Source organism: Lipophrys pholis, assembly GCF_963383615.2.
Source record: "Lipophrys pholis genome assembly, chromosome: 13".
NCBI lineage: Eukaryota > Metazoa > Chordata > Actinopteri > Blenniiformes > Blenniidae > Lipophrys > Lipophrys pholis.
This window is the reverse complement of record NC_137632.1, coordinates 13,443,964-13,459,441: the sequence shown is the minus strand read 5'-3', so window position 1 is coordinate 13,459,441 and position 15,478 is coordinate 13,443,964. Positions and strand designations below refer to the sequence as shown.

At 39.7% G+C, this 15,478-nt stretch overlaps 1 protein-coding gene across 1 annotated transcript in view; it reads right to left on the bottom strand.

The window, feature by feature from the left end:
• Positions 1-2,473: 2,473 nt before the first annotated feature.
• Positions 2,474-15,478, bottom strand: part of kcnh7 (potassium voltage-gated channel subfamily H member 7) — a gene marked incomplete at both ends in the record, with an annotated part of 43,412 nt that continues 30,407 nt past the window's right edge. The window contains 7 exons of the mRNA XM_080479262.1: positions 2,474-2,764; positions 3,987-4,167; positions 7,297-7,453; positions 9,532-9,693; positions 9,834-9,921; positions 10,032-10,237; positions 13,160-13,412. Of these exons, the coding sequence (XP_080335388.1) occupies positions 2,474-2,764; positions 3,987-4,167; positions 7,297-7,453; positions 9,532-9,693; positions 9,834-9,921; positions 10,032-10,237; positions 13,160-13,412 (1,338 nt within the window). The remainder of the gene's footprint in view (positions 2,765-3,986; positions 4,168-7,296; positions 7,454-9,531; positions 9,694-9,833; positions 9,922-10,031; positions 10,238-13,159; positions 13,413-15,478) is intronic.

Sequence of the window (15,478 nt, the reverse complement as noted above, 5' to 3'; positions counted from 1 at the left end):
TAATGTGCTACTTTGGGCTCATAAGCAGTGCAAAACAGTGAAATATATAGGTATAAAAAACACATGCACTGCTTTATAGAAAAGCCTGCATCACACTTGCTGGTCAGGGGCCAAGCTCCAGTCAATTCTCCCATCAGATCTGCATGCATGATATTCAAGCCTGGCCAGCATGTATGGTGCATTCTGTTGGCTAACTCTGGAACAGTAGGTGCACATCAGTGGCTGCAGTAATAATGCACATTGTTTAAAGAAGAAAACTATACATGATACTGTGTATTGCAGTGCAATTGTCCATAACCCCTGAGTCACACTTCAGAGAAGACAGGCATACGACTAAGGAAAAAATAGATCTTCCACCTTTGTAATAATGTTCTATTACACTAATAGCTGCGGTCAGTACATTTTCTTTGTTCATATGCAGACTCAGACTCTCTAAACGCTAGAATATGTACGTATATGTATCCCACACAGACTTTAGATTCTGAACACGATCAAGCATCCATAAATAGGCCTATTATGTGACGTGGAATCATACCAGGAGTTTAATGACAGCAGAAGAAATTCAGAATGTGTTCTCATTTAATTGCTGGTACCTCAGTGTCTCTGGATAGCCAAGAAATTCTGCAAATGGAAGAAAATACATTTCTCTCCCTTCGTCCGTCTGTTGTGTTGAAATGGCTCCCTCACACTGCAGGTAGTCGGACACGTGGTAACAAGGATATTAAACACATCCTTGTTTCCAAGTCTCAGGGTGAAAAGGTCGACTGCCCCGCCCAGAAAAATCTCTTTACTCACAAGCTGTAAGTCTGCCAGCATTAGAAACAGCAACGGGTTGCCTCTGGTCAGCATTTCCAATCTTTAATCCTCCTTATTTTCTTGCCTACTGCCTGGTTGTTATGCAAACTGATGAATTGTATTTTGGCAATGAGCAATAGAGTCGTTGCACTCTGTTCACACTCATCTACTGCTATTCAAACCTTTTCCTCTTAACACCTCATCGTAAATAGTTTGAAAAAATCTGAGGAGTTGGTTGGCAAAGTGCTGTGTGAGGACATTTCAAGAGCTAATCAACTGGTCAACATGAATTTTCTTGGCAGTGTGTTTGTCCTGGCCCGTCAGATCTCCGTATTTAAAATAGAAGTGGACCTATGCCTGGGGACTTCTACCACCCTCTTCGTAGCTTTCTGTGAAAGAGTGGCTTTTTGTCACCTTAATAATCAGCAAATGAAGTGTAATTATTGTTGGGCTAGTGTATGCTGTATGGAGAAGTGGCCTGATTACTGATAGAGTTATGATATTGCTCTTATCTTCTTGTTCGACCAGATCAGGAAAAAAAAATGCTTAGTAAGAGTCTGTGCTTTGTAGGAAGTTCCTGTATTTAAAAAACCCCAAAACGTTTTGCTTGTATTACATGCTGTACACTCACAGATCCCCTAACCGCATTGCATTTCCCGGTGTTTCCAGCCATCCCGTATTGCAACACCAGGAATAATCCTAAGAAAAGGGTTCGTGACTGGGACCTGTCAAGTGTGAGGTAGGTCATTCAGCCTTCAATTGGAGCAATTGTTGCACTTGTGCTTGTTTGCCTGACTGCACTCAGACCAGGAGTTTGTGGCGTTTATTCTCCCGGCCTGGCGGACCACCTTGGTGTGACCAGCTGTGTGGGAAAATACAAAACAGCAGCCCGACAAACAAGAAGATCCTCTGAGCCTGTCTAAGATCAAAGTGGTGGTGAAACATGGAGTTGGCAAGGTATTATTATGATGCTTTCACAAGTTAAGACCTTCTACCAACATCCCTGGAAATGATGTCGGATATGGATAAAAAGCTGAAGATATAATATTTGAGGGAGCGTTGTCCTCATACAGACGGTCTCGTGGTTGCTTGACAAAGTGCATCGTGATTTGTTAGGGTAGTAGTTCCCAACCTTTTTTCTTACTGGAAGCCCCTGAGAGTACCTCTATGAAAGGCTGCTCATCCCCTCTACAATCTCAAATTTATAGTGAAGCCAAATACGGGTGGACTTGGGTAGGTTCCTGGGCTGGCTACAGATTCTCGTTTCTTATTACGGGTTTTTTTGACATGTGCAAATGCTATTTAGAGCAGGTTGAGCATCACGCCCCCCCTCCCCCCATGTGATCACTGTTCAAGGCCTCCCGGAGCAGGACTCAGACTCCAAGTTGGGAACCACTGATCCTCAAGTCGATGTATGAAGGAAACATAAATTATGACAATTACAAATTAAATCTTGTTCTTTGACAGTTATTAATGTGTGTAAGGTGTTTTCTATTCTCCTGTCAACAGCAGAGAACTGTGTTTTATCCACATGCACAATGAAAGGACATCTTATTTCTATTACCAAGCCACTGCAAAATTAACAATACAGACACCCGTGCCAGCATGCTGATAAAAAAACAAAAAACAAAAAAACCTGCTACTTAGTAATTACAGCATTACAACCCCGCTAAAATGGTTATGGCCTCGGAAACTCGGGGTCTGATCCGGGCCTGTGGAGTCCAGCAGTGTTGAGGTTGGAGTCAGAACGTGACGGAGAAGAAGAGCAGGAGGTTGTGGAAGAGGTTTCATTGGGAAGAAGAATGAGTGCTTGCTGTTGATGCCCTGGAACTTGCTGTTGCTGTGGCTCTGTGTGTCTCTGTACAAGAAATGCTGTAAGGCTGTCTCTGATGGGTGTGTTCACACCGGCCAAACTCGCCAGAGAGTCTTTGGGTTCCTGACTGGTGCTTTCCAGTTTATGGTTGGGACCCTGTGACGAAGAGTTTCACAAAGGAAAGAAGTTTGTTAAATACACGGGAGTAAATAAAGTGGTCAGTTCGTATCCATTTTCTTTCAACGTGTGAGATCATAGTTTTCTTTTGCTATTTGTTTTGCTAGTCAAAGGTTTTATATGTACATAATCTGTAAGTTACAGGAATGGAAGATCTGGCAAGTAAACTATTTCTACACCGGAAATTGTGTCAAGTATCTGTATTTCATTTCAGTTTTTAATTTCTGACCTTTTCCTTTTCCTCCCTCCATGTGGACACAGATGTCTTCACTTTATTCTTCTCACAATCTTCAAATTGGCCCATTACTCCTTTCAATCATTATGAGTCACATTAAAAAACGTTACATCAATAATGACTGAATGCCAAATGTCCTTTTTTTGCCTTAAAAGGTAAGAGTCATTGAATTCACAGTATTAGCTTTTAATCTCTGAAGAGTAATTTAGTTTCTGATGCAAACCTATTGACTCAATAATAAGTATAATAATATTACATATTATAATTGTCATTGCTAATGATTCAGCAGGTATATTGCGGTTGACATTGTATTACAATTTCAATAATTACAACGTGTGCACACGTATTACTAATAATAAATTATTTAAAATCTTTGCTTTTGTGTGAGAAAATGTTTCTGAGCCTGGATTCTTTTACTTTTAGCCAAGTGAAAAAAGTTAAATTGATACTTTAAACTAAAATCTTGTACTTTATGAAATATGAAAAGTGGCAGGTTATCTTTATCATTTTTACCTGTTCGTTACAATAGTTCATGTACATTTTTGTAAAAATCTAAATAATTAAATGACAGAATTAAATTAAATAGACCTTTTTTTTCCCCAGTTTTATCTTGTGTCTGTGGGATTCTGAACAAATATTCTGATCTGTACGATTACCATACAACTATTACTAAAGTATTTCCACATGATATTCTTCTCGATTCTGCATGTCACATGAGTACATGTGCACTGAAAGGTTTCTTCACTACCCCAAGAGCAGTGCCATTCTTGGATATCAGCTCAAACTGTAATGAATGTGTCACACACACTATATGGCCAGTGATACGGTTGTGTCTCAAAAGATTTTAATAAAGTGAAAACTTAATTTTTTAAACACACATGAGGTGAAAGATTCTATTCTTCAGAATTTCAGCTTTTCAGTCACGAAAACCAGAACTACACTTTCGGAAAAAAATAAAAAACTTACTCGAGTTCCTGTATGGCTGAAAAAATGGCTGGCAGTCAGAGCAGCAGGCTGAACCTTCACAGCGGGTCTGTGATAGTCTGGACTGGCAGTCACAGTGCTGTAGGCAGGAGGTCCCAGAGTGGGCTGTCTCTGTAGCAGCTGCAGGATGGTCTGAATATCTGTTATCAGCTGAGACTCCAGCCTCGAAAAGAACAGGAAAAACAAAAAGTGAGTGGAATAGCCAGAGACACACGGCCAAACCGTATAAGCCGGACGGTCAGGTGAGTGCCTAATTCTGACAAGTGTGATCCCGACTGAGTGTAATAATGACTGAAAACACACTCTGCGGTAGCTCACTGAGCACTAGGTGGAGCCTCTGCTCCTCAGCAGTGGACAACGTGGAGAGACGATAGAGGTGTGGAAACACATTCTACCAAAGTAGTAGATGAAAGACACTGCTCCTGCGAGGAGTGATAATGAGCTTTGTGTGGGAGGTGTGAGTTAAGCATTTACTGTGGAAATGGTTATATCATACTCATTTACTCATTTGGTCAATCTAATTACGAGCACATTTCCTCCGAGTGCTATATTTAGAGCGTCGGGCGAATTTAGTGACGCTGAATAAACTTTTAATTACCTGCATCCCATGTAATATACAGAGATGGGTCTTTTTATGTCCCTGCGACAATCATTACGGATGATAAAGTCCGAGCAGGAATTTTCTTGGCTATCTTCATGAGGCCTTTGAAATGAATGCCACACCAAAATTGCATCCTGTCATATGCTTTCAAAGGAGTCAAAGCCACAAAACGACAGAGAAATGCTGCGCATCCTGCAGCCAGCATTAGCAAACAAAGAAAGAAAGAAAAAAAAAAAACAAAGTCAGGAACAGGGCAGTCCATAAAATGTTTTATTTGTGCTTGATAAAAAGAGCGAGCCCAGTATTTCAGGCACCCTGATGCTATATCTCACTCTGTGATTTTTCCAGCTAAAAATACCACCTGCTGTTCATTTGTCTGCCGGTTTCAGGTGGTTGCAGGTAAGTTGTTGAAACTCTAGCCATTTCCCACACATAAAATAATGAGAAGAAAAAATGTGTATTCTGGAGAGGTGGTGTGCTCACATATTTATTGTTGAAATCACAACATGCTGGTTGTTGGCAGCTTGCTGCGTATTCTCTCTCATTACCAGAGATTTGAAGGATTCTTTTTCGAACATATTGGTTTTCTGAATGTTACTTTTCAAAACAATTGTAATAAGTGATGCTGAAGTTTAATATGCTCCGGCTCTATGGTGGTATATCCTTCTTCCAGCGTATCCAGCCTCTCCCTCTGAGTCCAATAAGTGATTCTGCCAGCGAGTAGCCTTCCTCCACCTACTCATGTACATTCTGTGTAACTTACTTTTAGCTGTGTGGGACGAAGCATCTTAAAAAAAACACAGCCATCAAGTAGATTCAATCTAGCAGTTAGAACAACACAGGTAAATATGAATAATCATAGATTTACCTACTTGATACCAGGAAGCCTGTTTGTCAGTGATTGTGTAATATTTTGTAAGCACAGCCTCAACGCACACTTCTTCCACTGTGTAAACAGTGTGGACAAGGGTGAACATATTGTGACTCACTTTCAGAAGATAAGAAAAAGACAAAAGCTTAGACTAAATATCAAAGGGCTGTGTTCTATTTAAAGCCACAGTGAGTCACATGTCCAAAGCCGCTATGAGACACACCCAATTTCTGTAATGTCAGACATCAGATTAGCACTGGCTATGGCTCGCTAATGAGATTTAGATGTGTGATCGCTATATTAGAGAGAGAGGAAGTGAAGTGCACTGAGGGGAGACATTTCCAGCGCCAATCAATTCCAAAAAGGTTGAGGCGAGTTCTAAAATGTCAATAAAAAATGTGACGCAGTGATTTTCAAATCTTCGAAAGCAACCTCGAACTCACAATGCAGCCCAGATCTCATATCAGGAGCTAAAAGTAAGGATTTGCTTTTCATTCATTCCATTGTTTTTTATATATTTATATATAGGTAATTTTGAATTCAGCACCATTTGAATTGGGAAGTTTTGTTTCAGGGGCCATACCCCAAAAAATACAAAAAAACAAACAAAACTGTGATCAGAGAAATGTACATTTCACAAATTAAAACTGTTCCATTGGGATTGTAGTTTAACAAAATCAACTCTCTGAGCATTAAGCCTATCGTAGTACACTCTGTCTTGTGTTATACCAATAACATATTCCACGTCTGCTTTGTCCAAGTCTTCAGTGAAGTTATAGTATGTGAGCACATTAAGAAAATGTTCAGTCCATACTTTTACATGGCTTTTATGTGTGTTCAATGTAACAGAAATATTTGACATGTCCTCAACATCATATACGTTTTCCAATAACATGCACAACATTCATTGAGGTATTTCCAACACTAAGGATAAATGTGCTTTTTGGTCCATCTTTTTTGCATTTGAAAACATTTGCAAGACCAATACTACAGCGTTTTGTCTTTTGGAAACAATATCATTAAGCAAAATGCTTTACCATGCTTTAGGAAAGATTCTTGAGCCAATTACCAAGTCAACTAAACTAAAGCGGTTCATTTGAGAATGAGATAAATAGGATGAATAGCTGAGAAACTGAAGTAAAAGTTCTAGTTGTTTCAGGCAACTGACATATTTTCTTAGATGGAAAGTTCCTTTAAGCTCAATGTGTCTACTGAAGAAGTACTTTCTTTTTTTTTAAGTGACTCGATGTTATTTATTTTATGACCTGCTGCTGCACTGTGTGCTTCTACTCGTGTAAAGTGGAGAACAGCAAGGCCCTTCAGCGGGTGGTGAGGGTGGCAGAGCCTTTCATAAACACACGCTTCCTCCCCACAGAGACATTTACTCTCACCGAGTACAAATAAAAAAAAAATCCAACTGTATTTCCAACATCATTCTGGGCATCACAACCCTGTACAAGTACACACATCCTCTCGGTGCTTCCCCAAGACTTAAAGGGCAATTGTTATTTTATGATCGGCAGCAGTCACATTTACCAACGATTACCTTCAACGAGGCCAGATGAAATGAACCATTACCGCAGAATGATACAATCTGCAGGAATGTCACACTGTGCACAAAGTGGTCAACAATTGGATCGCAAAGAACTGATAACATGAGTTATGTGATGTGACAAAAAAAGAGAAAAAGAATTCCCCACTAATAAGACTTGAAGCACACGCTATGTTAAAAATGGAAAGAGGCAGTCTAATTCACATGGGGAAAGTTGACAATTCTCACAGTTTATGAAAATCAGCATGGGGACTATAAAAACCTCTACCTGTTTAAGTGCTCCTGAAGCTGACCTAAGCGTTGTTCCACCTCTCCAAACGTGATTTCACTGGCAGAATTATCGTCCTCTCTCAGGTCCTGGAAGTGTGCTGACTCATCCAGGTAGTCTGCGGGCTTCTTACAGGCCCATTTATCACAGCATAGATCTGGAGAAACAAACCAACATGCAAGCTTAACATCCTCACATATGGGTCACCACAACGTCATCACTGTGAAGAAAAAAGAGAAAACTAAAACAGATTGTAATTAATCTTTAGGAAAGCACCATGTATATATTGGTGTTGCAATTCATCAAGCCTTTGTACCAGAAGAGTTATTAGTGCAACGTTTTCCTGTTGCACATTAAGCCTGTTGTTATCTCCGTTGGGCACATGGTAGCATTCAGCCTGTTGTCCAGTGATACGTTTGAACCTTTCGTGTTTTTTAACGGGGGAGATGCTTCATTGTGTGATTAATCTATCTCATGTGCCATTTCATTGATCAGGCCTATATTCAGTTTGTCAATAAACAACTTTCCTGTATTGTTGGTTATTGGGCTTTGTTGGACAAATGTCCATATAAATCCCCTCTGTAATTTCTAAATTGTATTAAGTTATGGTGCTTTTGCAAATACCGCAGGTTTTCAAAGGATGAGACGCCCCTCAGAGACAGAGATTCGTGGGCATTAAAAAGAAATACCCTTCTTGTGCCGGTTGCATAATTTTATCTAGAAATATTCAACATGTCGCTATGATTAATCTGCAATAACCTGCAGCTGTTACAACTAGTGGTTTCTTTTAAAGGTTATTTATAATAGTGTAATATAAATTCAAAACAATAAATTCAGCTCTGAAAAAAGCTGGTTTGATTAAATAATTAATAGTTTTCCCCTGTAATTATCTTGTCAACATTAGAAAAAAGAAGAAGAAAGAAACAAAAAAAGATGCTGGAAAAGGCCATTCCCTGACCCACAGATTTTTTTTTTATGCTGCTGCTAAACTCTACATGAAGCTTTCTAGCGCCCCCTATGGAAGACCTGCTTCACACTTTAATAGACTCCTGTAAATTGTTCTCTTAGAACCAGCCTGGCTTTAAATTGGAAATTACCCCCCGATAATTTATTTTATCGACCCACATAAGGTCAGAAATGTAGACAAAACTTAGCGTATTTTCCCAATCATAGGTCGCACCTGAATATCAGTAACATCTGTTAAAAGTGTCTCATTACGAGGAAAACACAAACATATAAATCCCATTGGGTCCATGTTGTTTCATGTTCTATCATTTATATTCAATTTAGTCCTTCAGCTCAACTTATAGCCCATGATTAGCCTTCTTTGTAGTAACTGTTTCCCCCTCACAAGTTTCTCAGACACTCTGAACTCTCTTTTTATTTTCTGCTTCAGTTTTATTATTTTTCAATGAAAACTCAGTTGTGGGGGCTTTTTCTTTGTGGAAGTTTAGCCAAACAACAAAAACAAAAGTGTGAACTACAGTCCAGATAATATGGCACTACTGTGTTTGTTAGCAAAAGTATGTGCTGAAAGCTTTACACATGAATCAAGAAAACATGTAATCTCCAAAAGCTACAGGTATGCCTCAATTTGATTGGCTGGTATCAAACTGCCTTAGACCATAAAGAAAGGGCAGTAAAATGAGCTGATATGAGCCGCAGTGGCCCCGCTATAAAAACCTTGTGAGGATTTTATTGCTCAACAATTACCGACTGTACAATAACGGGATAGGTGGTGATTATTTCCTTTATCACGTTGTGGTTCAATTCATTCACTGCATTTTGTCTTTCTTACTCAATAAGGCGGAATTGCTTATGCTTTTCCGCTGGGATCTCTCTCACTGATGATTACCAGCGCAACATTTGCCCAATTAAAAGATGGCATCCTCATTTATCTTAATGAGGAAACATTACAGGCACACCAAATACATTATTTGTTCGGGTGGATCGTGTTTACTTTCAGACTGTTGGGATGGAGGACAAAATAGCTGATGCTCTGATATCGTTCCAGACATGTGACATCCTGTCTTGTACTATTAAAATCTGATGTGCAGCATTTTGACGGACGCACTTAAACTCATGAATGTGTGCTTAAATTCAAACTGAAAGCCTAAGAAGATCTCAGCTGGTCTTATTTCAGGATCCACCATGACCCATTTGAAAACAAGCAACAGCCCAATACAAGCATCATCCGGGAACAGATACTTTTCGTACCATATCACAATCTCTTACCTTCAAAAGAGGGTCTCCTCTGCAGCCTGTCTCTGACGATCAGATCTGACTCCAGGACAGGGACGTTGAGTGTCGAGGGTCCCAGGACTACCGAGCATCTCTTTAGGCACGAGTTAGATTCCTTTCCCCCCTCAATGTCTTTAACCACTTCCGTGTTTTCTCCTTGGGGGCAACAATCAGCAGGAGTCAGTGGAATAGCACTAAAATCTCTTCCTGAGTGGACGTATTCAGCGAGCAGCACCCATTGAAAAGTAACAAAGGAGTCATTTGTGAACACAAAGCATGCATTAATTTCGACTGACCTTTAGGTAGATCAGGTGTGAATGAGATTCTTCTTTTCATGCTCTTATTGCCTTCACCATCTGAATCGCATTCTTGGTCATCGGAGGGCTGCAATAAAATGTAATCATCACATAAATGGTGATTAATTCTGAATACCTCCCAAATGAATAGAAGAACCAGAATTAAAAATGCCATCGGACTGTTTCCTTGCCGTCTACCTTGGCCGACTCGTCTCGGAGGTTAAAGGTGAGCTCCAGGTTGTTGAAAAAGCAGTCTGCAAACTCTGGATACATATCCAACACCTCCAGCAGGTCTTCTCTCTGAATGGTGCTCAGGTCACAGTAACTAAGCGCTCGGACGTCAGCGTTGGACTTCCCAGGCTTTGCGAGCAGATGAATCATTTCTCCAAATATGTCATTTTTTCCTAGTGATGACAGACACATCGAAGAGTCATCATCTCAACAGGTTAAATGGCAGTAAGAAAAGAAACAAAAAGCCAAAAACACCGTCTACGCCTGCTGTGAATTCATAAATGAGCCATGTGGACTAAAGGCAGGAATCAGTGTTGTGTTTTCTTTGGGGGATTTTACCAAAGGGCACCAGACATGTTTGTTTTTGTGGATGATGAAAATCAAACAACCTTCCTTCTCTGCGTAGATGTTCTCCCAAGGCCTGTATATCACTTGTCTCCCGGTCTTTGATCCATTATTTATGTTGAGGAACGTCTACTAACTCAAAGCGACTTTGATGTGAAGGGAAAAGGAGGGTTTGATTGTGATTGACACACTTTACTTGTAGTGCACTTCAAAGGAAGTAATTGTGTTGATAATGGCTATCACATAATGAAGACTGCAAGCTTCCACTGAGTCTCTGAAGCTTTCCTCGGGCCTCAGTCGTCAAACGGAGGTATAAAAGGCTTTCCTTCGCTGATATAGGGGTTCATTTTGCTCAGGACCAAAGGTCTGGTTTAAAGGCCATCATGATAAATCTCTTTGTTGGTGTGAGGGTTCACTAAATGCCAACAGTGTAAGCAGGGGTTCAGGAAAAAGAGATATGATACGTTGGCTGCCAGTGAGCCTTTAACAGCATGCACCGGACACCTTTCTACCTCAGAGTAAAACCGCACACAGAGAGGTGTATCTCTCCCCCACGAGCAGCTCCCACCACCAGGATTTAGATCGCCATTAGTGTAACAGACTAATTCCTCACCTGTAGAACAATGCTAACAGCCTTGTTGGAGTCAATATCATTACAAGTGAAGAATGCTTTCCCACTCTGGGATGGCTATTACCACTTTAGAGGCTGAAACAGTTCAGTAAGTGAAAAACAGACCATAGCTACATAAAAGATGTCCAAAAACTGGAGCAAAAAGGTGCTGATGGAGCTTTATGTTTGTATCAAATACAAATGGGCGGATCTATGGAATGGGTGACTTCCACCTTGTTTGTTAATCATGCGTTTTGTATGATGCAGCAACTTTTGCTAAGCTTAAACCTCATTCTGTCAGGTGCGGCATTAGAGAGCATTTGTCTCATGAATAATAGCTCATCTAATCCAGGCTTGGCCGATAGCACCTGGTGAGAGTTCATCCATGAAGAAAGAAACAAACAAACAAACCAAAAAAAAAACCACGGAATAATCTAATAACAGTAATGAGCTTTCGAAATCTTTATATTGCAAAGACAAACAACAATATGTGAAACTGGCAGCTGTTTTAGCCAGAGCTGCTTTAACTGGTTTCCCCCGGCACTGTGAAAAATACACACTATTTCTGTGTTCTTTGAAATTTGTGAGCAACCTTTTATGGAGCTAGTTAATAGAAATGTCACAGTCTGAAATCTGTCAGAGAAACACACCATTACCTTCCCTGAAATTGAAAGGTGGAAATGCTCTTAAAAGCACCTTCCACGTTTTTAATCAAGACTCTTATTTAATTTCCTGAGATAGTCTTTGATAATTAATATCCAAAACTACCACCTGCCTATAATTTATATTACAGATATTAGCATATTTTTTCATATTCTCTCACCTTTTAACTATGCAGACACCAAGTTAAATCTTAAACCTACCATGCAGCACAAGGACATACACTATAACACTGTTGTATTAAAAGCAATTTCCAATTACTTAAAAAAAAAAAAAATAGCAACAACAAGAAGAGGAAGGTTTATTTGAGCAGTATCACTCAATAGGAAACGCTGTTGTACTGAATAACAGCATGACTGTGATCGGGTCGTGGACGAGTACCCAAGATAATTACAGCCATGCTGCAGAAGACCAATACCACCGCAGCTGTGATACTGTTTTAATACAACAATTAAACTAATGGTATTTATTGTTTTTTCCTGCTCGATATTTCTTTGCTACTGTATTTCCGCATCATCATAATTGTAGCTTCTATGACTAGTCTACATTTGATTTCATGCATAACCACATAAACTAACACCCATGTCATTTGTGTTATGCCAGCAAGTCTGACTTCACTGTTATTGGAGTTATAACATTTTAAAGACTTTGCAGCTGTAAAGCACTTGAGTGACCTTGTGTTCTCATAGTGTCTCTTGTCTAACCAAATTCTTCTTCTGTTGGAAATCAGGTTTGTATATGAACAAACCGCACACAGAGAGGGGAGAGATACACTACTCTGTGTGCGGTTTTTGGACTTAAATGTACTCCAAGAATCTAACTGGTGTGACAGGGGATAAAATAACCACGTGACTCTGTTATTGCGCTGAATGTGATTAAATCGTAATTGTGAGGAGAATAAACTGGCAGCGGCAGTAATACACATGTGAAAAACACTGCTTGACAGCTGGAGTGCAGCTGCAATGCAGCCACATCGAAGGCCAGCGGGCACATTTCCTAACTATTCCTATTGACAAAAAAGGGAGACACCATTTCAGCAATGGAGATTCATCTCTATAAATATGTTGTCGATTTATTCAAAGAACTAATCACTACAAACATTAATGTTGTGACCCCTTGGTTCCACTGTCAAAATGTAACGTGAGCAAAACCCCTGCAGAAAGGCATTCTAGTTTTTGGTCAAATCCTGACATTAAACACACAATCAGTTGACAGATCGTCTATTCAACAAGGCGGACGGGTTGACTTTTACAGTCGATCTCCTATCTTAGTGGAAATTTAAGTTTTATGTGCAACAGAGACTGAAACTGACAGACACAGACAAAAAGGTTAAACAAAAACTGAGTTTCAAAGGGATTCACTATACTTATGATAGTTTTATGTGACAGTCTCTGGACAAATTCAGCACCTGTGTTACACCTATGCAACCCCGGGATGGTTAAACGGTGCAGTAGCATAATCAACAACACATTATATTTACCCAGGATAGCAACCACAATGTCATCTTTCAATATCTCAATAGAGCCACGTGACAGAAAGTAGAGAGCAGTGAGTACATCGCCGTTGTGGACCAGCGTGTCTCCTGGGGGTGCGTGAGTGGTTTTGAAGCGCATAGCCAAGGCCCTCAAACAGCCTTGGGTGGCTCCTTGGAAAGCTTTGCAGTCGTGCAGGAGATTCTTGTTGAGATGAAGGCAGATATCTGCCTGCAGGCACTCAGGAAAACCTTTCAATACCTATGACAGGAAAACTCCGTGAGTAAGAATGCTCAGATAATTAGTTTCATATCGTGAAAGGGATGCATTTGGATCAATTAGATAATCGGGTTATGTAGCAGAAGCTGCGTGCAGCAAAGTGTTAAAATCAATGTGCTTTTACCAAGAGAGGCTGTTACTTGGCTTGACATTAGCACAGAGATGTGGACACAGCATGAAACGTAATTTGCAATGGAATTATGATAGACCACTAAAAAAACAAATTAATATCATCATAACACAATATCGGAAATTAAAAGTGTAAATGGAGAGTTCGTGCTTTGACTGACTTCCATATACAAGTGAGTCCAAATATCTGAGAGCACTAAAACTAAGAAAATGTAAAGACTACATTATTATTAAAGATTGTAAAGGATTGTGCAAAATGCATTAGACATATTATGTAAGTGACTTTGCCAAAAAAAACCATCAGTTATATTCTGTCACCGTTGCACAGCTCAGTTGACACTGAGATAACTTTCATCACCTCATAATAACTTTTCCCAACTTTGAAGCCTTTGTTTGCACATTATTAATATGGCCATGTCTCAAGTTTCCAGCAGCAAATTGCTTAGTCACTATCACTCTGATAGTGGCAAACATGACATCAGAACTAATTCAAAGTGTCAGACGGCAAACTGTGATCTGGAGCAGAGAGGGACTTTGGTAGCATTGCATTATGATGGAACTGGATCTTTTTAATGGGAGCAGTGCAGGACCAGTCTCTCTCTCTCTCTCAGGATTACCTGTATCCACATCACCATCAATAACACCAAAACCCTTGTCATCACATGAGCAATGCAAATAGAAAATGTAACACAGACTAAAAACAACACGCCGCAGAGAGAATCTACTAAAAATCCTGTCAAAACAAGGCTACCGAGCAGCAATGTCACAGGAATAGCAGTGATGTGTAAAACTCTTCTCGGGAGGGGAAACAAGGCCAAACACTCGGCTAAGACATATCAGCATTTCACAATGAATGACTGGGGGAAAAAAATGCAATTTACCAAAGAATCCGAGTTTGAGATTTGTGGCAGTAACGTTGGGGTGAAAGTAACGAGACAAAGAGGAGCGAGAATAATACTGCTGTATATCAAACCCACAGTGGTGGGGATATTTGGGGATTTACACTGCAGGAAAATAATGACTCGAAACACACTCCAAGGCTTGGAAGAACTTCCTGAAGGCCAGAGAGAGCTGAGAGCGCTGACTGTCATGACTTTTCTCCACAGTCGCCTGACCTCGACCCCATCGAACAATCAGGAGCAGTGAATCCTCGACATCGCATCAGGCCCGTGGGAACATTGTCAGACCACCCTGGAATATCAGGTCATTCACAAATTTGTGGGGCACATGTTATCCTGACTCCATATTCTTTTCAATGCAATAATGATTATGATATCAGTATTTAGACAAAGTTGTTATAAATATAATTCTTTATTTGTTTAAAGAGATTTGAGGCCAGTTTTGTGTTAAAATTCTAATTGTAAACATATTTACAACACATCTCAGACCTTTGGACCCACACTGTAAATGATTTATGAGTAGCACCCAACAGGATCTACTGGATGTATCCACACTCCCTGAGTTAAATTTACTGCAGCACAATGAATGCTCGGTAGCAAGAAAATTGTGTGATAACTAAAAGAGGAAAAGAATCATAAACCAATGCGTCTGCTGGATCCATGCTGTAAAATATTTTCTGTGAAATGGAAATGGACCTTGAGTTCAAGAAGAAAATAGATGCATGATTTTAAATTGTGAAAAATACCAAAAAAGGTAATTCATAGGAAAGTAAATGTTGAATCAGCAAAATGATTTAGCGTTTGAACACCCAATAGTTATTGGAATTGAACTAATACGGAACGGTCAACATCAATACAAACACAAACTAAAACTATGAAACCAACAAATTAGGTGAAGAACGTAACTGCAAATAAAAATGATATGCATTACTTAAAGACTACCATACATCCCTCTAAAGTAGTACTTTTGCATCTACAAGAAATACATTCATAAATCATGAGGACAGAATACTTGCCATT